Source organism: Carassius carassius, chromosome 4, assembly GCF_963082965.1.
Source record: "Carassius carassius chromosome 4, fCarCar2.1, whole genome shotgun sequence".
Lineage (NCBI taxonomy): Eukaryota > Metazoa > Chordata > Actinopteri > Cypriniformes > Cyprinidae > Carassius > Carassius carassius.
Genome location: NC_081758.1, coordinates 37,809,761 through 37,837,242, shown reverse-complemented (window position 1 = coordinate 37,837,242; position 27,482 = coordinate 37,809,761). Strand labels below are relative to the sequence as shown.

Below are 27,482 nucleotides of genomic sequence, written 5' to 3'. Positions count from 1 at the left end.
AAGAAACAGACTACAACAATCTTACATGGATGTGATCTTTAATGAATGATGCATCCGATCCTAGCATTTTACATTCTAATATTGACATGGAATTAAGTTTACAAACCAGCTAATATACACACAAAAGCATTTAAATAACAGTGAATGATCATAAAAATAATTACAAGTGCAAAGAAGTCTCCAGCATACATATAAAAAAAAAGAAAGAAAAAAATCAAGTCATGCATTCAAATTTGGATTTTCTTTGCAGCTACATGCTATGATCTTGCTTATTTTGGCCTTTTGACATGTATTATTTGCAAGCCATTGCAAACATGATTTCCAGTGAATGGTGCATTTTCAATTAGTTTATCCCTGCTATTCATAACAAAATGAGATGTAGATGTTTGTGGTAGTTAAAAAAAATATTTTAGAACAGTTATGCCACAAATAATTATATAAACACGATAATGAGTAACAATCAGAATCAATAGACATGAACAATCAATGCTTACTCAATGCCACATTCTTTTTTCTATACATGTACTAAGTGCAATTCATTTTAAATCAAGGGGAAGGGTCACATTTTAATGTGCATCAGTGAAGCATTGTGAAATTTGCATCGGCGTGGACAGAGTGTGCCGAAAACATGTTTCAAGTCACAAAACCATAATCAAAAACTTGTATGGCATCATGTGGAGGTCAGTACATGGATACACAGTGAGTCTGACTGGATGTAAAGATGTATGTGTGGATGCATGTGAAAGTATTAGTAAAGAACACTTGGAGAACGTGTCTGTAAGAGTTCAAGATTCTGCTTTCTCTTTTTGTTTCTTGCTTTTCTTTAGAAAACAGGGGGCCTTGAACTTCTTTTTTTTCTTCGATGGCGATTTGGAAGGTGAGCCCTCTGGGGTGTTGCCTGCCGGCTTGTTAGTCGGAGCAGTGGGTGGGACCGGCGTGGTTTCTGAAGTGTCAGTGGTGGACAGGGCTTTCATTTGTTTTTCTAGCTCCTCCTGCTGTTTCTTATCATCGCCTTTATCGTTCTGCACAGCATCTGTGATTTTTCCATCTGTATGTAGATTTAAATAAAAACAGAAAAGAAATAGTACCATAGAAATAATGAAAAAAGAAAAGAAAAAAGCAGTTAAGCATTTGTCAAGATGCTAAGGGATGGAACAGAAGCAGCTGCTATGACATTACAGTTTTGGCCAACATCAAGCTCATTCAAGTTGTTATTCTATATACTCACTAGTGAGACAAGAGCTCAGTACCAAACGATTGTCCTACAAATTATAATACAGGGACAGACAGAGAAGCACAAAGGTGTGTGAAGACAGATGGAGGCCATAGTACAGAGTTGAAAATATGTCACACATAAAAACAAAAACATGAAAACTGAAATGAAAACACTGACACAGACTTGAATACAGACATCCCATGTTACTGAATAATACCCCCACCCTTAAAAAAATTCAAATTTTCTCAGAATTTGGTCACCAAATGGATCATCTGCAGTGAATGGGTGCCGTCAAAATGAGTCCAAACAGCTGATAAAAAACTCAATAATCCACAAGTAATCAATACAAATCCAGTAACAATAAGATATTTTTAACTTCAAACCGTTGTGTCTGGCTAAAATGCCAAGTTAAAGTTAAAAATTTCTTGATGTTTAATTTTCTTTCTTGCAAACATGCAGCTTTTCACTACACAAGACAACAGCCAATGGACTGGAGTGGTTACTTATGTTTTTATCAGCTGTTTGGACTCTCATTCTGATGGCACCCATTCACTGCAGAGGATCCATTGGCGAGCAAGTGAGGTAATGTTAAATTTCACCAAATCATGTCATTTTAATATATGCATTTGAAATGACATGACAGTTCAGTGATTTTTGGGTGACCTTTTTCCATTAATGGCTTTATATTTACTGATATCAGATTATAAAAGCAATTAGCATTGATATACTTGAGCCCATATTATGGATAAAAAAATAAAAAAAAAACAACAATCACAATTTTTTTAATGTTCCCTTTAGTAACAGGGGTTGTCAACCACAAGTTGATGATGCAATGCACAGATCAGCTGGTGTCTTGTTCACATGCACCACCGGGTCTCACCTGACGGTGGGGTCTTTTTGGGGGAGGTAGTTGGGTAAGTCCCCGAGTCATTCACCACCTCCTCCACACCTTTTACACAACATCAGGGTGGGGGGAATAAGAAGAAGAGAGGAAACAGAAATATAGGGAAATAAGGTGGAGGTGTATAGTGAGTAATAACAATTGTTGGGGAGTAATTTATTAAAAAATAGCAGCGCTGCTAAATAACATATTTAGCAGAGTGACAGTAGCTCAGCTGTTTTCATTAAGTGTTCACAGTAAGTGTTCACAAAAGTCCCTTCATGTCATTTAAATACAATAATAATACATATTTAGGTAAATGCTGCTGTTTATCACAGTGTTTAATACACAAATTGAAAAATACTGGCAGAAAAGAACACATACAATAGGATTCAAAAGTTTGGAGTCAGCAAGATTTATTTTTTGCTTTCATTAAGACTTTTACTCAACAATGTTACATTAAATTGATCAAAAGTAAAGGTAATGACATTTATGATGTTGAAAGTTTTTCTGAACTTTGTTTTTATCTGTGAACCCTGATTTTAAGGTGTATCCAGGTTTCCACAAAAACGTTAAGCAGGACGACTGTTTTCAACATTGCTAATAATAAGAAATGTTTCTAGAGCAATAAATCAACATATTAGAATTAGATTTAATTAGAATAAGATTTCTGAAGGACCATGTGAAGACTGGAGTAATGATGCTGAAAACCATCACAGAAATAAATAATATTTAAAAATATATTAAAATAGAAAATAGTTATTTTAAACTGGAATAATATTTCACAATATTACTGATTTTACTATATTTGTTATTATCAAATAAATGCATAAGAACATAAGAGAATTCTTTCAAAAACATTTTTTTAAATCTTACTGACCCCAAACATTTGAAAAGAAATGTAGCTTGTGCTTACTGTTGTACCCTGCCTATCCATCTTAACTGTGGTGTAACTACTTTAAATCATTACAGTCTGTAGCTTGGCAATTAACTTCCCCAACAATGTTAGTAACTGTAAAGGGGTTTTTGGATTTTAGTGTGTGTAGGAAGGTTGTCAGGCTCAAAAATACACAGTCACAATGGAGAAAGATCAGTGCTCAGGTGCTGAATCATGAAGAAATGATGTCAGGACACAAAACCTCAAGTTAGTGATTACTGGAAAGATATTGAAAATCATTTCGACTTTAATTTATTTTCAAGGCACACGTAAAATGATTAAATACATGCATTCTGTATTTCCTGAATTAAAATATATATTTTTCCAAAAGTTCATTTTTAAGAGTAGATTATAAAAATCTGGTATTCAGTAGCAAAGTGACATCAAATCAATATTTGTCTAATGATGTGCACTGGAAGACAGTGGGTGTTTACTGTATTCCCTTTTTTAGTCCATTGGGAAAATCTATAAAACATCAATACTTAGGATTGAAATCAGTGGGTTATAAAAAGAGAATGAGGGACTAAACTACATCTCGTCATCTCGTACCGTCCTGCCGGCCGTGTTGTTTGCGCTGCACCTCCTCGCGGTACTCCTCCAGCTCCTGATCCGTCAGCTCATTGAAGGGATTTGGAGTCTCTGGTTCCAGTGTGGCTGGAGGCTCCACAGCCTCTGGAGACTGGAAGCCGAACGATCATGTTCTCATAATCAACTCATGCTCACAAGCAAAATCATTTAGAAATGGATTTCGATCAATGAAATGTGCTCACAACAAATAAGTATAGGGTATGCTTATTTTATAAATTAAAACTGACTTGAACATTATGTAATTTCTAAGTTTATATTGTAAAAAATATTTTCTTTATCAGTTAAAAAAAAAAAAGTTAAATCTACACATTCACAAAATAAAGTAAAAATCTGTAAATTTGTTAGATTTATGCTTAAACTAAAAAAAGTATTTGCTAATGGGATAAGAAAAACAAACCTGACACAATGAACATCTGATACATAATAAATGTATCTTATTTTAAGGAAGTTTTTATCATTATTTTGTCGTAATGTAGACATGTGTATATATGAACTAAATGACATTCTGTGATCTTACCGGTGGACTGTTGTCTGTGATGACACTGGCTAACACCTGAGACCGAGGTCCAGCTGTTTTCATGTCATGACGATTCTGCTCTCTTATCTGAAATACAAATAGGAGTGTTCATAGAAGAGAATCATAACTAATGTGATGCATAACTGTGTTTTACTCTTTGGCTTTTATTTTGCCAAGCTTGACATTTTTCATACTCTACAGACACAATGTTCAAAGAAGAGACCCCTACCTAATGCAAAGCATAACTGTGTTGTATGGTTTGACTTTGTGTGTTCGCACAAGCTTGACCATTTCACAGGAAAAAAGAAAATGAAACAAAACACCCTCTTTTAAAGCATTTGCTAATTTTTGCATTAGTGCAGGTAAACTCCTTCAATGATACTGCCGCTCAATGTTTGGCTTTCTTTTGAGCATAAAATTAATACTTATATAATTAATTGATGATGTGGCTTCGTAGGGACATCAGTTGACCACCTGATGAGAGATCTGGGAGTGTCTGCAGCAAGCCTTCGGATGGTTCTCAAAGATCTGGCTGAGGAAGCCGAGAAAAGCAGCTTTTGGCTCTGGAAAAAGGGGGAGGACATGTTTTGGGGCAGCACCTTGCACAGAAGCATGCTGCAGGGGGTGACAGGGCGATGAAATCATCTAATGCAATGATTTCAGGGTGCAAATGTAATAATTAATTTAAATATTACTTATGAAAGATGCAGTTCATGGTCAGTTTTTTTTGGGGGGTTTTCTCTCTCTCTCTCTCTACATCTTTTGAGCTATCTCCTTTCCGTGGGACTATTCCCTCCTCCCTTCACTGTCATCTTGGTCCTGATGGTGAAACTGAAAGACATGTTGGAACACTTCTGCCACTACAAACACTGTCTCTCACTGTTGGTAAGACTGTCATTCTGTGCCATAGTAATTGAAATCTGCTCTCAGTTCTGTTGGTAGTTTGAACAGACATGCAGCAACAACTAACGATAGCAACTGATTATGATAAAATGTATTTTTTTCTGGAAAGGTTTGGACTCCTTAAAAAAAGATATCATGGTTTCCACAAAAATATTAAGCAGCACAACTGTTCTCAATAATAATAATCAATGTTTCTTGAGCAATATTTAACATCAGCATATTAGAATGATTTATTAAGGATCATATATGACACTGGAGAAATGATGCTGAAAATTCATAGGAATAAAAGAAAATGTAAAAATAATATTTCATGTTTCACTGTATTTTTAATCAGCATCTGTAGTGTATTTGCTCAAATTTCATGTGTTGCTGCAAGAAAAAATATTACATCTTTTTACATCAATAAAATCTGCAGTTTCAATACAGATGTTAAATCCCAATGACAGAAAAGCTTACTGTACCTTATTTCTAGTCTCAAGCACCTCTTTTGGGTTGGTGAACAGAGGGACAAACTGGTTTGGATTCTCAATCTTAATAGCCTTTCCACTGCCCTGTGTGATTTCCTCTGCCTTCTGCCACTAAAAGAGAAAAAATCAATACAGAAGGAATTCAGCTGCTTGATTGAAAGCATGTCAATCATTCCAGGAAGACACTCTGCTGTTAAAAAGCAGACAATTACGGGGAAATATGATAGGGAAATATCAAACAGATCCAAAAAATAACCAGCAGAGGGCATTGTAAGCACTCCAGTGAGCTTTAAGACGATAAAAGATCTCCCCTGCATTGCAGAGAAGGAGTAAGGGAGGTGGGTGGAACATGGTAGAGACAGCGAAACAGTAGCGCTCTCACAGCGATGTAATGAATACGCCATTATTCTACCAATAATATCCTATGATTCACAGTAAGTCTATTTTTTTTTAACTGCAACACACTCACAGGCTTAGTCATTCAAAAATACAACACTGAAATGATACTGGCAACTACTGTCTCACATTTTCAGAAGAAAATGTGACTAATGCGTTTCCAAAACTCAACACCACAATGTTGGGAAATTGTTATCTGTTTTTCTTTTCGGGTGGTTGCTAAGAATAGCTCACCCAAAAATTGAAATTAGCCAAAAATGTAATCAAACTGATTTACATCTTGGGTGGCGTGAAGGTGATTCTTCATTGAAACAGATTTGGAGACATTAAGCATGACTTGCTAATAAGATCTCATTATTAACCTTTTTTTTAATAATCTAAAACACTTTAAATATGAAATTATAGGAACCCTACCCCTAACTCCTATTGTATTACAATATCAGCCATACTCAAGTTACATAAAGTTTACACAAGTTCCATAAATTCTCTCTCACCGTGGTCCGATGTCCCGGACTGGCCTGGTCCTGGCTGACTTTCTGATAGACATTTGGGGTGTTCAGCCATCTAGTCTTCTGCTGTTGTCTCTGGGCATGGGGATGGTGTCGGGGATGAGACTGAACCCCGTCCTCGTGAAAGGAAAATGATGTGACGGTGGCAGGAACTTCCACCTCTCTCCTGGTTCTGGAGCGCTCCAGCAGCACTGGGAAACGGTAGGCATATCCTGTACGGTAACCCTATAATGAATGATGACCAAATCTTCAAATGTCAAGTCTAATAGTAATAAACTCACAATGAGGTAAACAGCTCTGGTCTAGATTGGCTACATTTTTAGACTAACCAGATTATCCAGCGTCCTCATCAATGCTTCAAACTCATGTTCTCCCAGCCTGCTCTTGTGCATGGGGCCGAAGGTGGATCCGGCCCAACCCACAGTGCCTGTGGCGACTGGCCTGTGAATGTTGCGGTCCAGCATGATTAGGTTTTGTTCCCCTCCAGCGCTGCACAGTGCTGCCACCTGCCAGGACAGCACAACACTGCAGCATGACTCAATATGAACAATTTGCATTCTGCCAACAATACAACTATTCACCCTCTGCACTTTTTTTCCACTTTTTCACTCTCCTTTCTCTCATGGTTCACATTACTTTTGACTAATGGATTTCAATGACTTTTCCGTGACCTCTCCAGTCATTCATGGAATGATTAAAAAATTTGAAACAGATTGCTGAGGCAGATTTACCATGTGCAATTTGCTCGAATTAGTAGATTCAAACCATTATAGTTATTAGTATACAGATATCAGCAATAAGACATAATGCTTTACATGCTTTACAACAATGCTTTACATTGGTATTTTCACACTACACAATCACACTACATGCAGCCGATGAAATAGCAAAGCAAACTATACAAATTTATAAAAATGTTCAAAAGTTTGTTGTCAGTAAGATTGTTTTTAAGGAAATTAATACTTTTATTCAGCAAGGGCACATTAAATTGATAAAACATGACAGTAAAGACTTTTATAATGTTAAAAAAGATTTCTATTTCAAATAAAAACTGTTATTTTAAACAAAGAATCCTGAAAAAAATGCATCATGGTTTCCACAAAAATATTAAGCAGCACTGGCAATAATAAGAATCATATTAATATTTTTCTGAAGAACCATGAGACACTAAGACTGGAGTAATGATGGTGAAAATTCACCTATGCATCACAGGAATAAATTACATTTTAAGAATATATTAAATTAGAAAAAAGTAATTTTAAATTGTAATAATATTTCACTATTTTTACCTGTTTTTTCCAATCAAATACATTAAAATCTAAACAACCTCTACGCTTTGAAAGGTAGTGAATATTTATTAAAAACATTTATATTATAATATACATATTTATACTAATATACAACAAATACGACTTTCAATGTTTCTATTCTGTGTTTCTGTTGACTGATTCTGAGTATTGTCTCTCTTCACTCTCACTAACTCTGTCTTACTTTCCAACTAATCTACTCTCCCATGTTTTGCCCTCACAGGAAGGGCTGTCATTTTTTTTTCTTACCTGTATTTGACAGGCAGTCTGGATGTGGTACATTGTGTAAAAGGCCTCCTCCACTGACTCTCCCAGTGCCACGATTCCATGGTTCCTCAATACCAGCACCTGTAGAAGATTGCTTCATCAACCCATTATCCACCTTGAGAGCCTAACATCATCACGTTCTGAGGGAGCAGGATATTTACTACCTATAATCTGTGTCTGTAATCTAGGATCTAACCTTGCATGTAGGGCCGAGGCTCTTCTGGAGTTCCACTCTGTCCTCTTCTGCCTCCATCACTCCATTATAGTCATAATAAGCTACCTCGCCCACCAGCAAAGCCTCATGGGATAACGGTAGAAGGCCACATTTCATGGCTGATACCTACATGAAAGATTAATAGTGGTGAGTTCACAAATTAAGATTAATGGCAGTATGTATTAATGGCAGCCAAAAGTGCTACCTAAAGCATTTTAAAAGGGTCATCGGATGCCCATTTTCCACAGGTTGATATGATTCTTTAGGGTCTTAATGAAAAGTCTGTAACACAGTTTGGTTAAAATTTCTCAATGGTAGTATAAAAAACACCTCTCTTTTAGAGCAAGCCGTTTTGCAGCATTTTCCTTTAAATGTTAATGAGCTATGCTGACTCCGCCCCTCTCTTCCGAGCTCTCTGAGGGACTGTTTACTTTAGCAGCATTCATCATGAAACTTGCTATTTAGAACATTATTAGGGAAGGCGATTTGCAAATATTCATTAAAAAAACCTTTAACTGGTTAGTGAAGCTAGAAAATAGACGCATTTATGTAAATGAGGTTGCATTCCTTTCAAAAACAAACTTAATCCACGGTGTCTTCAGCGGCTCAGATGTCGGGAGTAAATGACAACTGCTATGTTCATTATTACATCCAGCAACAGAACACCTCAATCTCTTAGGAGACATTCTTGTCTACATCTGCTCAACAATGGAGGACTGATCAGCTCAGGGCAGGTCTAAGGAAAGACGACAGTCCAGTCTGTGCTAAAACGCCACCCTCAATAAAACTATTGTGGGAGGGGCCTGTCTGGGCGATGTCACAAAGACAGGCATCTGAGATCGGCTTGATTTAAGAAAGGGGTAAACATTTTAATAGATAAAAAAATAACTCGGGGTGGATCTTTATCATTATAGGGTGGTTGTGTACACACACTGCCAACACACATTTCAGCTCAAACAACTTGTAAAAGTGCATGTAGCATCCGATGACCCTTTTAAAACTATATAATAATAATACATATTTTTGCCATCAGTGGAAGACTGGACCTCAGAATAAACAAGTACATAAAAAATAGTACTTAAATAAAATAAAATAAATATTAGTAATTTATGTATATCTATTTATAATTTATAGTTCACAAACCGGGGATAAATACAAAATGAATGAATAAAAATAAACAAACATAAATACAAGTAGTTTAGATGTTTCACAAACATGGGGTACAATAAAATAAAATAAAATATAAAATAATTTACATTTACTTTTATGCGTTTTGCAATGCTGGGGGAGAAGATAAGTAAGGTAAGATAAACTACTCGTCATTTATCTGCTTCACAAACCTGGGTTATAAATAATGGATGGATGGATAAATAAGTTTAGTAATAATATTAAGTTCAGTTTTCAACTTTAAATTATTTAATTTTAAATGCCATTTGTCAAACATGTGACGTACCGCAGCTATGGCTGGAGTGTGGAGGTGCAGCAGGCAGCGGACGTCCGGTCGAGCTGAATAGATCGCCGAGTGCAAGCTGAATGCAGACAGATCCACTCCCAGAGTAGTGCTGCCTTTCTCTACCACCTCCCCGAGAATATTCACCTTCACCTGGACATCACAGAGAGTACATGCTTTAATGAAGCTTTCACTTGGAAAATTTGATCCAACTGCATCATTTACTACTTTTCCATCATGTTTTAATATATACATTTGATAAAAAAATAATGTAATAATAATTCCAATATACATTTATATTTAATACAAAAGTATAATTGAAAAAAAAATAATTATTGCATTTTCTCTTTAACTGTAAACTGCATTGTTTCTTATTACAAAATGACAATTTTTTACGCAGTTTGTACAAATGCATGAAAATGAGAAATATTTTCATGAGTAACAACCTCTAGTGCCTTATTTTTGCAACAATGTACAAAATATGTCCAGAACATGCTGAATCTTTCAGTTTTATCAGCATATACGACACACAATCACACCTTTCTTTTTCTAGTGACCTTCATTTGAATGATTTTGGCCAGTGAAAGGCTGTCGTATGGAGCCATGTTGCAGGACATGAGAGGAACCGGTTTGGTTAGTGCGTGTTTGCAGACAGAGTCTCACCAGACTGGAGGCAGTCACCTCCCCGTTGGCCAGACCATCCGGCAGCACGAGGAAATGTTCTTGCTCTTTACTAACACGCATCTGCAGAAAGAAAGAGACGCTTTTATCTAAAGCAACTCACAGTATGCTTACAGGAACTATCTCCCTAAAGCAACCTGTGGTTAAAGGGTTTAGTACACCCATTAAATTCTACCGTCTCTTACTCATTCTCATATTCTGTCAAACCTGTGCAGATTTATATAAGATTTTAAGAGATATTGACTTCTATTTCTGTCAGTGTTTCACATAAAGCTATATTTGGACTATAGCATACAAGTCCTTACTTTTATGTTGCTGTCATTGTTGTTTTAGTCACATTTGAATAATAAACTTGTAAGGAAGAAAACACTTAATTTCTCTGTTTATGTTCCACAAAGGAAAATAATCCCTTTATTTTCGAGTGAACTATCCCTTTAAGAGTTTAGATTTTCATACTTCTTGTGAAAATCAAACCAGCAACCTCATTTAGCGGACTTGATTAAAATAAATACAATAAAAAAAAAAACTTCCTATTAGGGTTTAAAAATACTCAAATCCTTCTGGACTGAGCATAGGAAATATATATAAGTATGCTAAGGTACATGCAGCAAAAAAAAATTTTAATTTTTAAAAAAAAATTTTTTTTATCATCATAAGCTTGAGTTACATAACAGTTTAAGAAGACACATACACTACCACTCAAAAGTTTGGATTAAAAATAATATATATATATTGAAATAAATGAATAATTGTATTCAGCAAAGACACATTAAACTGATCAAGTTACATTTAAAAACATTTATAAATGTAAATATATATATATATATATATATATTTTAAATAAATACTGTTCTTTTAAACTTTCTATCTAGTCTAGTCATGAAAATAAATGTATCCTAAGCAATACACCTGTTTTTAACATTGATAATAATAATATTAGTAATAATTATTGTAGTAATAATGATGCTGAAAATACAGCTTTGCATCACAGGACTAAATTACAGTTTAAAATATAGAACAATAGAAAACATTTTAAATTGTAACAATACTGTCTCTACTGTTTTTTTGATATAAATGCAAATAAATGCTGCATTGGTGAGCATGACTTCTTTCAAAAACATGTATTTTCAACCTTCATTCTTCATTCTGTTAAATCAGTCAGGCTGACAGATAAAAGTTGTCTGATCAGTACGTAGTGAACAGGGAGCACTTTTCAGGATTCTTGGCACACTGACAGAAGGTTTAAAGGGTTGTGTTTCCTTACTGTGAGGCACGTGCTGGCCAGCTGGGCCCAGCCGTACAGATCCACCAGACGGTGAACACTAGCCAGCTTGCAGCGCATCAGTCTCTCCCCCTTCACCATGGAGCCCGGCTCCCATCCGTGCAGATCGTTAATGGGGCTCACCATGGTAACGGCTGTGCAGGGAAGAGCAACAAGACAAACAGCACAAGTGTGTGTCAGTGAAAGTGACAAGTAATGTAAAGGACTTTGCATAAAAAGAGCAGCACTACTGCAGTTTAAGTGGTGTGACATACATCATGTTGTTTAACCTCAAAAACCTTTTCATGAAAGAGAAAAACAGCTCAATTTTGAAAAGCACAAGTGAATTTACTTTATAAATGAAAGGGTTAGTTCATCCCAAAATGAAAATTATGTCATTAATGACTCACCCTCATGTTGTTCCAAACCCGTAAGACCTCCGTTCATCTTCAGAACACAATTTAAGATATTTTTTATAAAATTGGAGAGGCATCTCCAAGGACAGAAACGCTACTGAACCCAGGTCCAGAAATTTAATAAATACATCCGTAAAACAGTCCATGTGACGAGAATACTTTTTTGTGCAATAACATAATTTACTCAACCATTCTTCTCCCCTGAGTTACATCTTTTGCCATTTTAGAGAGTATTACAATTCATATACAGGTACATGCTTTCCCCTAAGTGTAAACAACGCGTATTACACAGATTATGTATTACGTATAAAAAAAAGTATTCTCGTAGCATCTAAAAACTGAAGTTGAGCCACTGATGTCACATGGACTGTTTTACCGATGTATTTACTATGTTTCTGGACCTGGGACCATTTCAGTTGTGTTGCTGTCTATGGAGGGTTAGATAGTGCTCTGATTTCATCAAAAATATCTTAATTTGTGTTCTGAAGATGAACGGAGGTATTATGGGTTTGGAACGACATGAGGGTGTTTAGGTAATAACATAATTTTCATTTTGGGGTGAACTAACCCTTTAAATTCATTATGTTTGAAACTAAAACTCTTACGTAAAAGTGTCTGAACTGAACAATAATGATATATGGTATGTGAATGAATGTTGTGTAAAAGTAATACTCCATGGAAGCTTTCTTTTGTCACATGAGTAATTGCGACTTTTTAATCTCACATTTCTTAACCCCCCCCCCCCCCCCCGCCCCCCGCAATTCTGAAATTATATCTCACAACTCTGACTTTTTCTTGCAATTCAAAATTGTAAGATATAAAAGAGAATTGAGAATTTAATTCTTAATTCTGAGAAGTCTGAATAGTGAGATATAAACCTGCAAACACACACACACACACACAAAATTGTGTTATAAAAAGTTGCAATTACCTTTTTTTCATGTCAGAAAAAAAAATTGCAGGACATAAACTAAGAATTTCTAGATGTAAAGTCACAATGCAAGATTTGTGAGATAAAATAATAAAAATACTTTTATGTTTTTATTGATTTTGACAGAAAAAAAGTTTCCAAAAAACTCTCACTGGGCAATTACTATATAGAGAATAATCCACATGATTTTACAAGTGAATGAGATCACTAAGCAGAGAAGGATATGTGCAGTATTTATATCAAATGTATTGATATAACACATCAGGCTTTATCTATGAAATACAAGCAGAACAACCTTCTGAGTAAATAATTTGTAAATCATTCCTAGGCAAATGACTAGTACGTGTTACGTACTGGATTGAGTGATGGGCAGCGAGGCTGGAGATCCGTGAGTGGCCATGAAGTCTGCGATCTGTCTGAGAGCCCACATATTGGAGGAACTTCCTTCTTTCTTCATCTGCTCCTGAATCAGCACATCCAGCTCCTCTCTAAAGGACTAAAACATACAAATAAGATTCAGTACTCAGCTACACAATGTACTAGTACACACAAATAAAGGAAAAGGCACATGCACATGGATGGTTGTTAAATAACACATCCATTAATTTATTAAAAAAAAGCTGCATTTTAGGTGTAAATTACTCATCTTCAGTGTCACATGATGCTTCAGAAATCAATCTAATTTGTTGATTTGGTGCTCATTCTAAAAGTTGAAAACAGTTGTGCTGCTTAATATTTTTGTGGAAACTGGGAACAAAGTTTGAAGAACATCATTTATTTGATTTTACTGTGAGTTTTGATAATTAGTTTTAAATCAATTTAATACACCCTTGCTGATTAAAAGTATTGATTTCTTAAAAACGTGTAATGTATACTGTAACCAAATTAGCATTTCCTCAAAAAAACAAAAACAGTATTAAAGTTTCACAAGTTTAACTTTGAGGCTTTTGACATGAAACACTGCAATACAGTCTATCCCTCTGTTTTCAATAATTATCAACAAATACCATGACAGTCTTTAGTAGATATAGCTATAAACTGCTAAATGTATATGCAATAATAACTGAAGCAAACACTAAAGTTTAATCTCAAAGTTCTTATTAAACAGTCAAAAGTTTCCAAAAACTGTCAATAGACTGAAATATACTTCAGAAAGTCTGAATGGAATTTATGAATAATGTGTTAACCAGTTCAGACAGAATTAATTGCAGATGTTTATTATTGAAGAACAGGAGCTTATAAGAAAGTTTGTAATTACCACTAACTACAGTGTTTGAGGAATATAAATTCAGTTTTACCTTGTAAGTACTGTAATAATTATACAAGAATAAAAAGTGTTGTATAAGTTTTAAATAAAACAATAAACGATGCCAATCAGCCACATATTTAACAGTCGAATGCAGCACACACAAACAAAGTATAACAGACATAAAACCCAGATAAAACAATACTTTTGTGAACATACGACACAAAAAGCTGGAAGAATTTTCGAGTTACAGGATCCAGTACAGTCCACAACAGAGAAAGAAAAACAATTGACCTCTTCAGTTCTGTCCTTAATTCAACACGTTCCCTCCATACTGAGTGGTTTTTATTCTTTTGCACCAACACCTAAAACTCCCTGCACTCTTAATGTTTTCTCCTCCCCGCTCTCTCTCTATCTTTCTCTCTACAGCTGCAGCTGTCCGTGGTGATTCAGGGCAGATTATATCTGAGCTGTGGAGATAATCATATCTTTGGGAACCTAATGAGGGGGAAGGGGAAAGAGGACATAGGGATTGGAAGCAGGACATTAAAGGGTGGACAGAACAGGCGAATAAAAGGAGGCAAACCAATGTGGGTCCTCTGCGGATGGGAGATATGCTGTTTAAGTAAGCTTTTGAAAGCTTATAGCAGCCACTTGAATGCTGGTTCACTTCTTACGCCCTACTTATAATCAAATCATTCCTATTATAGCGCAAAAGCAGGATACTGGAAGTATAAACCGAATTCATTTTCTCTGTTGAGTAAATGTATTGATGGTAGTAATATATAAAACCTTTAAAAATTAAATAGCAGGAGCTCAGATAAATATTTTATAAATATTATATATATAATATATATAATATATGTATAATTATTATTAATATTAATTGCAACTCTTCCTACACTCTTAAAGGAGTCATGACCCACAATTTGCACTTTTCCACGAGAATCAATGTATGTTATGATTGCCTAACGATTATACACTGGCCGGGAAGCCGATATTTAAAAGTGAAGTGTTTGTTTACCTCAGGGTTTGTAAAATAGCCCACGTGCACGCGCACTCAAATACGAGATTTTGATTTCTTCCCCGTCTTGACGTCAAGACGGGGCAGGATATACCATATATGGACACCGCAGCAGGAAGCTCGCCCTTCCCCTCTCCCCCTCATATTCAGTCGAGAAAGACGCTGGAACTAGTGCACACGTGAGTTGCTCTGTGGTTGACTGCCAGAATCAACATGTAAATGTGTTTTCTCTACCAAGAACGGACCTACCTATCATAGACCAGTGGATTAAATTCATTTTTAATGAAGCGGTTCCTTCAATCCTTCCCACTGGCTTATCGTTACGTGTTTGTGCTAGTCACATTGTACGCTGAAATCCTTTACAAATTTGGGGCTATATCAGGCGAAGTTGGCATCGAAGCTCGGGAGAAGCACCATTCCAACAAAATTGTGAAGTGAAGTGACATTCGGCCAAGTATGGTGACCCATACTCAGAATTTGTGCTCTGCATTTAACCCATCCGAAGTGCACACACACAGAGCAGTGAACACACACACACACTGTGAACACACACCCGAAGCAGTGGGCAGCCATTTATGCTGCGGCGCCCGGGGAGCAGTTGGGGGTTCGGTGCCTTGCTCAAGGGTACCTCAGTCGTGGTATTGAGGGTGGTGAGAGAACTGTACATGCACTCCCCCCACCCACAATTCCTGCCGGCCCGGGACTCGAACCCACAACCCTTCGATTGGGAGTCCGATTCTCTAACCACCAGGCCACGACTTCCCCTAATTGCCTGCAATTAGTTTCAATTGCCTGCAATTGAAACGGTAAGACTGTGTTTTTATTGCTCTACTGTGTGTAACAAACAGCATCTAACTGCTAATGCGGCTATTGTATGCTATTGCGTCTGTCACTAGACAAATAAACGAAAGACTCGTCGTGAAGTAATTATTTATGTTCCCTGTAAACTGACTGCAAAAACGGACTTTTGACTGCATTATAATGATTTCTTAATTCAGAATATGATCAAGATTGCGTAGGTTGAGGTGTTCAGGGAATTTGCCAGTTAATAGTAACATTTAAAGCCCCTTAAGTGAACGAAATGACTCGAAAAAAGATTTGTTCATTTTGATGAACGAGCTTGAACAAGAGTGTTTTTTCCGCTACATATTAAGGCCGGTTTACGGTGTGTTTTCGCCTAGAAGGCTTTATAGAAATCTGGCATCCTACTGAACGAAGTTAAACTGAGAGAGAGCGTGGCGTTCACAGACACCAGAATGAACGACTTCACAGTAACGTTCATCAGGCAGTAATGCGGTACGTTCAGTTCATGTTCGCCCAAAATATGAACGAGTTCATGAACTATCGTTCAATGAACGCGTTCAGGCACAACACTGGCAGGAGTATTAGCTTCGAGGTATGGGGAATGGCTGCTGACGTACTTTGCAAAAAACAAATGACTGAGATCATCATGAATTCGGTTATTGTTTATTTATTGCCTAACGCTTATATATGAGGTGCGTCTAGTTTGTGTGTGTGTGCTGTGCTCGTCTTATATTTGTGTGTGTGTGCTGTGCTCGTGTCTCATATGAGTAACGTTATGTGCGTGAGTTCATATACATGTATGTGTGACCACTTAGTATATATGCAAGCGTGTTTCATATGTGTGCGTGAATGAAGTTTGATTTAAGCCCTAAACGGCGCCTCATACTTATACACTGGCCGGGAAGCCGGTCGCGTTCATTCACAACTTGCGCCATGATGTCATTTTGTAATGATATGCTAAAGCGTTACCTGCGTTGTCAATCCCCCCCCTTCCTGCAACCAATCAACGCGCCCCTCATTTGCATTATTATAATGACCGTCCACGACAGCCAAAATATCGCATCAGATCTCGCGAGACAATCATCATCATCATCGGCAGTCCGTCGTGTATCGACGATGACTGTCTGGATTGGAGGCTATTGTAGGCAAGCTCTCATGTGGGCTAGAAGGCCTGCTCTCGATCTACAGCAGCGATGGCATTTGCTACAGACAAAGTCTTTTGCTGCAGTGGAATAATGCCGCCTCTCATGAGCTTTCTCATTTTCTTTCTGACGCTTTTTCTCAACAGCTGCGACTGCTGTTTTCAATCTGCGCTGCCATTTCTCACGCTGCAGGGCCTGTTCCTCCCAGCTTTCCGGGGAGATCCCGGTGTTCCTCATATGCCTTTTCAGGGCATCTTTGAAACGCAGTTTTTGACCACCACGGCTTCTTTTGCCCTCTTTTAGCTCTGCGTAAAAAAACTGCTTTGGGCAGTCGGCTGTCACTCATCCGGCGCACATGTCCAGCCCATCGCAGTTGTGATGATGTAATAAGGGCTTCAACACTGACAGAGCCAGCTCGTTGGATTACCTCTACATCTGGGATTCGATCCTGCCATCTAATGTGTAAGATGGCACGTAGATGACGTATTTGAACTCGTGTAAGTATTTTGATATGCCTGCTGTAGAGCGTTAAACACTCGGTGGCATAGAGCAGGCAAGGAAGTACAGCAGCATTGTAGACTTTCACTTTTGTTCTGCACGAAATGTCGTGACAGCTCCAGAGGCGTTTCTCGAGAGAGCCAAAAGCCTTGGTAGCAGACTGAATTCTCCTCTCGACTTCTAGATCTGAGGAGTTTGTGTAGGTCACTGTACTGCCCAGATATGTGAAGGCCTTGACAGATTTCAGGGGCACTCCATGCACCGTCACTGGCTGTGGCTCTCTCATATTGTTGGAGTACAGTGGTGGTGGTTGATACAAAAGTTTGGTCTTAGAGATGTTAATGTTCAGTCCAAACAAGTCTGCTGCCCACGAAAGCCGGTCTACTATATGTTGCATGTCTTCAATGTTGTTAGCCACGAGAGCAGCATCATCTGCATAGAGCAGCTCCCGGATGCATAGTTCTCTGGTCTTGGTGGTTGCTCTAAGTCGGGCTAAGTTGAAAAACTTGCCGTCTGTCCTAGTGCGAATAAAGATCCCCTTGTGCAGATCAAGGCCCATTGAATCTAACACAGCTGTGAGATATAGCGAGAAAAGCGTGGGTGCAAGCACGCATCCCTGTTTCACACCATGGTTAACTTCGAAGGCTTCACTGGGTTCCCCACCAATGAAGACTTGTCCTTTCATCCCTGTGTGAAACTGCTTGATGATGTTAACAAGCTTCTCGGGGCATCCATAGATCTGTAAGACTTTCCAAAGAGTTTCTCGATCGACCGTGTCGAATGCCTTTGAGAAATCTACGAACACCACAAAGAGAGACTGATGTTGCTCCATTGCTTTCTCCTGTAGCTGCCGTAGAGTAAAAATCATATCAGTGGTAGATCTCCCTGACCTAAAGCCGCATTGACTCTCTGGTAAGACTTGCTCGGCAATGCTTTTGAGCCGACTGAGTATGATTTTAGCCAGAACTTTGCCTGTAATGGCTAACAAGTAAATGCCTCTGTAGTTTCCACAGTCTGCTCGGTCTCCCTTTCTCTTGTAGATTGTGACAATCAGTGCATCCTTGAAGTCCTGAGGTACACACTCATGGACAAGGCAGCTGTTAAAAAGTTTCAGGAGCTCCTCTCTGAGTACTCTTCCTCCTTTCTTGAGCACCTCTGAGGGGATTCCATCTAGACCTGGTGCTCTGTGGCTTGCTGTGGCCTTTAGGGCTTTCTCAAGCTCTTCCATAGTGATCTCATAGCAGAGGTCATCACGACTCTGGTGTCCTTTTAGCCATTTACAGGCATCTGGTTCAGCGGATCCTTGCTGGTTTAGCAGATTATAGAAATGCTCTTTCCATCTACTCTGAATCTCATATAGTTCAGTGTAGAGTTTTCCTCCATCTGCTGACTTGACAGGTACCACTGCATTGCTCCTTGGACCATTGATGGCCTTTAGCCCTGTAAACAATCCATGATAATCATGGTTGTCAGCCATGCTTTGCAGTTTTTCTGCCTGCCTACGCCACCAGTCGTTCTTTATTCGCCTCACCTCTCTCTGTACTTTGGCCTTGATATCAGCAAAATCAGCCCTACTCCCATTAGAGTTTTCCTGCAGATGTCGCTTATGCAGGAGGTGTTTTTCATCCAGCAGCTTCTGGATCTCCTCATCATGTTCCTGAAACGTAGTTCTACGCTGTGGGTGACCTAAGGTAATTTCTGCTGCAGAATAGACTGCCTTCTTCAGTGCCTGCCATTTTTCTTCAATGTCCTCTGATCCTACTGTTTTGACTTTTGCACCATTTACTGCAGATGACACAGTTTCAGCCAGTCTTCTGCAGTGCTCTTCATTTGCAAGCTTTCCAAGGTCAAGTTTTTTCGGGGTTGTGCCTTTAGTTTTTCTCCTTGGCACGGTTATCTTGTGCCTAATCTGACACCTCACAAGGTAATGGTCAGTAGAACACTCCGCCCCACGCATGACCTTGGTGCACATGATCTCATGAAGCCCGCTCCTACGGGTAACAATGTAGTCTAACAGATGGTAGTGTCCAGAGCGTGGGTGTTTCCATGTGAAGAAGTTCTTATCTGGCTGACTGAAGAAGGTGTTCGTGAGACAGAGCTCTTGTTGAGCACAGAAGTTAAGCAGGAGGTCTCCGTTGGTGTTCTTTTTACCTTTGCCAAACTTTCCAATGATTCCAGCATAGGTTTCACAGTCACTTCCCACCCTTGCATTAAAGTCACCCACAATTAACAGCTTGTGTTGTGGGGGGACTCTGCTTACAATCGTTGTCAGCTCCTGGTAGAATGCCTCCTTTTCATCATCTGGGTAGGTCATGGTTGGGGCATACACATTGACAATGGTCAGATGTCTGTTGTTATCAATTGGTACACATATAACCATCATCCTCTCAGAGACGAATGTTGGCAGAGTTGTCAGCTTGATCTTGTTGTCGACAGCAAAAGCCACACCAGCGTCTCTCCTTCTCTCTGTCTTCCCAACCCAGAAGAAGGTGTAGTTTTCCTCTTGCACCTGACCCTGACCCTCAACCCTGGTCTCTTGAAGGGCAGCAATGTTCACTCTATATCGTTGTAGTTCTTTTGCAATCTGAGCTGTTCTCCGCTCAGGTCTGGAAACTCCGTCTAGCATAGTGCGGATATTCCATGACGCAACAATCAACTTTTTACTTTTCCTGTTTCGATCGCTGAGGTGAAGTCCCGCTGGTAGCGGTAAACCAGCCAGGATATATTCTGAGCACGCTTTTTTTATCCCACCTTTTCTAGGGGCTTCCCCTTCTGGGGTAGGCAGTGCTTTCCCTAAAAAGGGCTGCCCAGACACTCACAGTGCTGCCTCAGCCCACTGGCACTCAGGATTCAGCGATGCTGCGACCATCAGCTATGAGCCGCCTGTGTGCAAGGTTTACGCTATCAGCTCCCAGCTACTTCAGCCTACTGATGTTGCGTTCCCCTCATCGCCACAGGGCTTCCACATACTCCTCCAGTCAAGACGCCTTGCACAGTGAAAAAGGCAGTTGGCATCGTGCCCCCACCAGACTGCCTCTCTGGACCTCCACGCCGGTTACCACGTGGTGCACAGACGTGCAACAAACAAGGTTGGTCGTGAGACAATAATGCCTACAGAAATAAGGGTCTGAGGAGCTCTGTGTTTATTTTTTTTCCACTTTTCTTTTTTAGAAGGGCCTGAAAGACTATAATACAGCAGTAGGTATCCAAGGTAATACGAGGGTATGACTCATTTAAACTGCTTATATATTAGCTTTAACTTCAAACAAAGCAAATTTATTTATATAGCACAATTTATGAAAAATTAGTGATGAATCCAAAGCAAAGGTAGGTGACAGAGGAACCTACAAAGGAACCTACAATCAGTCTTGCTCTCATTTAATTGAAGATGTTAGTGAGCCAGAGCTTAATGTCAGTATAGCATTAATGCACTTTGTCCCAAGAGCATGATTCATCTAGCCAAACAGGAAAATAAAACTGAAGATCATTGGCATAACAATGGTAAGACTATACTTAAAAAAAATGGTGCCCAAAGGAAGCATATACAAAGATAACAACAGCGGCCCCAAAATCGATCCCTGTGGAACACCACATAGTAAAGGAGCAGATATAGAAGAAAAGTGATCTAACTACATTGCAGCTGTCCTGTCCTTTAACTACGATGCAAACCACTAAACTGGACACCAACCCAACACGCAAGCAAATAAGAAGAATCTTATGGTCAGTTGTATCAAAAGCAGCAATTTGATCTAAAAAAACTAAAACAACATGTGATCCTGAATCCTACGATAATAGGATATCATTAGTAACTTTAAGTAGTGCACAAAGGGAATTTGAAGGTGCAATTGCACTTCTGACCTTCTCAATTTAGTAAAAAAAAAACACTAAAATCTCTTCATTACTTTTGGTTGATTCACATTATCGGAATACCCTTGAGATGAATTTCATTTTTGCATCCTTTACTGCCTTCTGATAGTTAAACAGTAATTTCTTTGACATCTCAAATTAAATTTGAATTTTTTTTATCTCTCTTAAATTTGCATTCTGCTCTCCTACACTCTTGTCTGAGAGAAGGGGTGATACTGCTTAACCAAGGTTGAGAGACTCCTTTACTCCTCAACATTATCTAAAGCATGAGTACACACTTATTACAAGCTTCAACCAGCAATCCAATATCATCCCCACCTGTGACAGTGTCATTAAAACGTGATGAATAGATTTCCAAAAAAGAATTAGCAGTTGAAGACTTAATAGTCCTAGCATAATATGAATGCTGAGAAGAGGTTAGGGGGATAGAGGTTTCTGTGGATAGCAGTCCACATTTAAAACAGTCTTGAAAAACAGTAGCGAAACAATTCAAAACGTCACAGCCTGGTGGTGTCAAATCACCCAGAGACATTTGATCACCAAGATTCAACCAGGTCTCAGTAAAAATCCAGCATATGTAAAATTAAAATGTAATTTAGAATAAGTCTCGTTTGATATGGAACATGCATTTAAGAGACAATTTATATTAGTTCTGTCTTTTCCTGTGGAGCATTGGCCATATATTTTTGTACACTATGATTAATACCATTAACACCCACATCACGTAAACCATTCGAAGAATAGCGGTGTGAGGTCCAAATGACCTGAATGACTTATAATTAAAGACTGTTTTATATTTGTCACATGTGCTGCTATGCAAATCAAGGCGCACCATGATGGAGATAGCTATAAAGAGTTATTTTAATGATCACTGGAGAATAAGGGCACATCCAACACAAATCTTCAAACATTAGAACTTAACATCAGAATTTAACATCAATAGCGAACAAAAACGGAACTGAAAAGACAGGGGTATTAAAACACAAGGAAAGTAATGAGGGGAATGGCAACAGGTGGGGATTAATTAATTAACAAAACGAGGAACAGAACTTGACCAAATAGGGATGACACAAAAGGAACAGAAAGTCCATGACTGTGACAATATTAAACTGAAGTTACAGTGATTCAGCTGAGTAGTTTATTTTTCTCTCTCTCTCTTTTTTTTGGATTTTCACATATTTGATTTTTGTTTAGGTTTTCATATACATTTTGCTCTAAATAAAATGTTATTATGATGCATGGAAATATATTGCATATTTGTGGAAATCAGAGCAAGTTTCTTCAGATAATAATAATAATAAAATTTGAGATGTTTTTAATAATAATAATCTACTAAAATACTCAAATTTTCTTCATATATTATCATTGAAATATTAGTAAATATATTATATCTCATCAAATGGAAAATTGTTATTTTTATTATTAATTGCAAATTACATAATCAAAATAATGTTATCCTTTTTATTGAGTAGTTAATTTTTTTGTTCAGATTTTCATTCTCTTTACTCAGAATTTTATTTATTTTTTACTTTTTTGAACCCCTATGGAAAACACTAATGGGGGAAAAAATCTTATGAAATCAAAGCCACTGAAAACGTAGATGATCAGCGTTGCACTCATCTAGCCCACAAGGATATAAGCACAAATCTTAGTCAATTCTCAAATGCAAATATATGAGCTTCACTTATCAGCTCACACTTTATTACTCACAGGGCTTTGCAGAAGACTGGAAATTCGTTTCTTGAGGCCGCTGGATGGCGTTGACTGCTGGGGAGACTGGATCATTTCTCCCTCCAGACACTCCCCATCTACAGGACTGTGCTGGACCGGAGTCCCTTTAGGGGTGGGAGTTCTACTCATCTTCTTTTTCCCAGTGTGGGAAATAGGAGAAGGAGGATAGAAAGAAAACAGATAAAAAGAAAAAAGATAGGCAAAGAAAGGAGCAAGCAAGATGGCTGGAAGGGAGCAAACAAAAAAGAAATACAATATGTAAATTATTCAGTTCTTTTAATTAAAGATCCTTATTTACATCATGTAAGAGTTTTATTTTACATATATGTGCATGAGGACATAGAGTATAGGCATGTTTGCATATTAATAATAGACACACGTGCAAATGCATACAGACAGGCCTGCAAATACAAGATAAGTATTTCTTAACACCACACCCAAAGTCACGTAAAAGCTGCAATAACTGTCATATATCCAAACAACAAGCATGTAGTAGTTCTTTATGTGCAATAATAAATGTGATAGATTAGTTTGCTTGAGGAAGCTCTATTTAAGATATTACATATAGAAAAGCCTTTTCTATCAAGACTAACATAGACTAGATTGATATTATTACTGTTCCAGGATGTATAACAGATTATTGATGGCACATAATCTAAGACCATACACCTGAATATATTTTATTTCTAGAAATCCTACTTACATTCACGTACAGTACTGTACATAAATGCTCCTTCAGCATGGACGAAAAAAAATGAGGGCAGTGAACTAGAAACATCACCTGAACTGAAAAATCTACTTTGTCTGAATTTATGAGTTTAAAAGGTGATGCAAATTTTCTTTTGTGTTAAACAATTTCTCTTATCCAGGTTTATCTGTGAGGCAATTAGAAGTAAGCCACTCATATGGGTTTAATTCTCAAAAGTGTAGACTTAAGTTGTGTGGTGCTTTCAAAACATTGCTCTGTTTGCTTGAACAGCCCAGCTTGGCTTCAGTGACTCAGCAGTAGTGTGAATTTGGAATGTAAATACAGTATGAGGCTGATTGAAAACAATTATTAGTGTTGTTGAGGCTATTACAATCAGCCTTACACCTCAGATTTTCATCTGATGAATAATAAAGCAGGCAAAAAAATAAAAAAATAGAATAATAATAATAAAATAAACTTGATGCTAGATTCTTTGACTCAGACCAGTAATAAAAACTCTTGGTAATAAATAACTCAAACACTCAAAAAAGCAATATTTTGAAATATTGTTACAAGTTCAAATAGATGTTGTCTGTTTTAATATATTTTTTAAATATATTTTCAGCAGCCATTACTCCAGTCTTCAGTGTTACATGACCCTTCAGAAATCATTCTAATATGCTGCTCAAGAAACATTTCTCATTACCAATAGTGAAAACAGGCCTGCAGCTTAATATTTTGAAGAAACATGACACATTTTATAGACTCTTTTATAAATAGAAAGTTTCGAATAGAAAAACTAATGTTTTAATCATCTTGGTTTTTTTTTGGAACATGATTAATTAGCATGCGAACTACAGCACTGACACATCCAAAGTGTCTGAGTTAAAACACTTGCAGTCACAGTATCTTGTGACTTTTGTGTGTTTGGTGGTCTGACAGGGCTCAGGTGCTCTGGGACCCCCACTAAAAGGTCCTCTCTCTGGGGAGACTCTATAATGAGTGGGGCCCCTTTGGATCCAGACACCAAACTGGCTCAGCCCTGTGCTGTCCCTGGATTGGTTTCAAGCACAGCTTTCCACTCTAGTGGATCCAAATTAATCATGTCCCTCTGCTAGAACAGTGATCTTTCCTTAGTCTGCATTCTTATCGTGAACCTACACTTTAATCTGAAAAGTGCTCAAAAATGTATACAGCTCTGGGTTCTGCTACAGCAGGATTTCGAGGTCAAACTGAGAAGGGATGAAGGACAGGTACATCAGCCTGTTACACATTGATCGGTCTGAAACAGAGTTTTTCTGACCAGTTCAGAGCTTTCACCCCCACTGAGAGACCTTAATGCTTGTAGGAAGTGGGGAGAAAGCAAGATGTATATGAGAGATATGTATAATGGTTAAAGTGATGTTGGATTGATTTGTAAGGAATCATATAATCAAGTTAATGTGTGGTCCTGGGTGCATTAACTTCTGCATAATGTACTGAGAACGCAGTGACCCACAAAAAAATTAAAATAAATAAAAAATAAAAAATGCATGTGTGATTTTAAACCAAATCTTGAAGTGGAAAATAATGCATTTTCATCAAAAACAAAAAACAAAACCCAATTTCTGTGCAAATTGTTTGAAATTTTAATCCCATGTTTGGAGTTTAAATCCCAGTTTCATACTAAATCCACACACGAACCAAAATATCAGTTTCAGAATCATTCTGAGGGTTCACTGACTTTTTAATTTATCTTTAACATTGTTAAAATCTGTATAGAAAAGAGTTTAAAATCTAAAAGGCATTTTTACAACGCCAAATTAAGACTGCTCAGTACTTGCACAAATTTCAGTGTAAAGAGCCAATGCCACAAAAGATAAACTTAATTATGCCTGCTCAGACCGTATAGTATTGTAATTGCTTTATAAAGGCATTTGTGTCACCTATGGGCAGCATAAGACTATATGTGTAAAGCCACTGCAGAGGCACTTCTGTCACATTTTAAGTGTAAATTAAAGTAAATATTGCATAAGCCTACATACCCCCAATTCCCTCAATAATACCCCCCCCCCCCCCCACCACACACACACACTTTTCAAATAATTCCATCACCCCTGCAGAAGAACCTCATGGAGAAAAAAAAGGGGAAAAAAAGCTAATTTAATGAATATACATTATGGTAATATCCATTAAGTCTTGATGCACTTAAATGAAGAGTGCCGTTTTTCTTTCTCTCTAGGGTTTATTTTCCAGCGGGAAAGACTCATGTGTCACGCCCACCTCTTCCACAGCAAAACACCACCCTCTGAACTGCTCGGAGGGGGTAGATGTAACAGCTGGTGACAAAGGCAGCATTTTAACTTCGAATGATACAAACAAAGCATAATAGAGTCAGTTATAGGTCCATTAATTTATAAAGTATTATTAAACGTGCCGTGTCTGTCCTTTTGTGCAGTAGCCGGTTCTCGCGCGGTAGGGCCTAAACGCGGCTGCCTAGCAACAACACGAGCCCCGCTGCATCAGCACCACCAGCAGCGCGGGGCTCAGCCTCCGGCCATCGGTACAAGAGCCCGCTCTGGAACTCAAGGATGTTGAAGGGGCCATGTCGGGATGCAAATCATAAACCCAAAACACCACAAATTATATAATCATGGACATTTTAACAGTGGACCAGGTACTCCAATATGAGGGATTTATAATAATAATAAAATAAAATAAAATAAAATAAAAAGTCTACACGAGAGCCAAAATCATGGCGTCTGAAAGTTGAATCATGCCTTCTTACAGCAAGGCTCTAGGGCCTCGGATTAATAAAATACAGTACGTTTTAATAACATTAGTGCATGAATATGTAGTTTCCATTTGATCTAATCTACTAACGCAATCCGGTTGCATTTTGAGTTTTTAAACCCCTCTACTCTTTCTGATCATGGTGTAATGAATCTCGTATTATATTCGTGTCACTCAATATCATTGCAATCCGGCATCACATAAACCGTACTTTCAACATGAATGTGATAGATGCGCGGAGTCCAAAATTCCTTCATGTACCGATTAAATCTTTGGAAATCTAAGATATTGACTGAAGGAATTGAGTGATGGAAAATGAAATGAGGCAAGAGATGCTTACCTTACAACATCTTCTCCTCTTTGTCCTTTACGCACACAGACGCTTTGGTTCTGCAATGCAATGTGTCAAAACAGCAGCATGCACGTATAAATCGACAGTTGGGCTTGTTTTCCAGTGTGAATGAAATCGTTTTGGGTCTGTTTTCCTAGACCTACGCATCCCCTCTTTTTTGACGTTTATTGCAGGATGGACCAGCCCACGACCACGCCTGGCAGATTCATGACCTCCCCACTGTCTACATCCACATTCTGCGAGGTTTGTCACGAAAGCCTCGAATATGTTCGACTATATTGGAAAAATACTGGGACACGTATGCAAAACGAGAGAGTCGGAAGGGTTTTCCACCTTGGAGCAGGGAATAGCGTGTTTTGTCGGAGCACAGATTATTTATTCTCAATGCTTTTTTCTGCTGATTGATGCAGCTGCGGAT

The 27,482-nt window shown here is 38.0% G+C and overlaps 1 protein-coding gene across 7 annotated transcripts; it reads right to left on the bottom strand.

Moving 5' to 3' along the window:
• Positions 1–21: 21 nt before the first annotated feature.
• add2 (adducin 2 (beta)) lies at positions 22–27,419 on the bottom strand. Of its 7 annotated transcripts, none has more exons than XM_059548712.1 (16): positions 27,053–27,419; positions 23,232–23,476; positions 13,295–13,436; positions 11,597–11,748; positions 10,315–10,395; positions 9,655–9,804; positions 8,184–8,327; positions 7,970–8,068; positions 6,743–6,919; positions 6,399–6,638; positions 5,503–5,619; positions 4,139–4,225; positions 3,583–3,712; positions 2,097–2,165; positions 1,229–1,262; positions 920–1,048 (listed from the first exon to the last, which is right to left on the bottom strand). In XM_059548712.1, coding segments are annotated over exons 2-16 (1,773 nt in total). In that variant the 5' UTR covers positions 23,382–23,476; positions 27,053–27,419; the 3' UTR covers positions 920–1,047. The 7 variants fall into 7 exon arrangements, with proteins under 7 accessions (XP_059404691.1, XP_059404692.1, XP_059404693.1 ...); XM_059548713.1 differs by having other exon boundaries at positions 1,018–1,033; XM_059548708.1 differs by lacking the exon at positions 1,229–1,262 and having other exon boundaries at positions 22–1,048.
• Between the last annotated feature and the right edge of the window lie 63 nt (positions 27,420–27,482).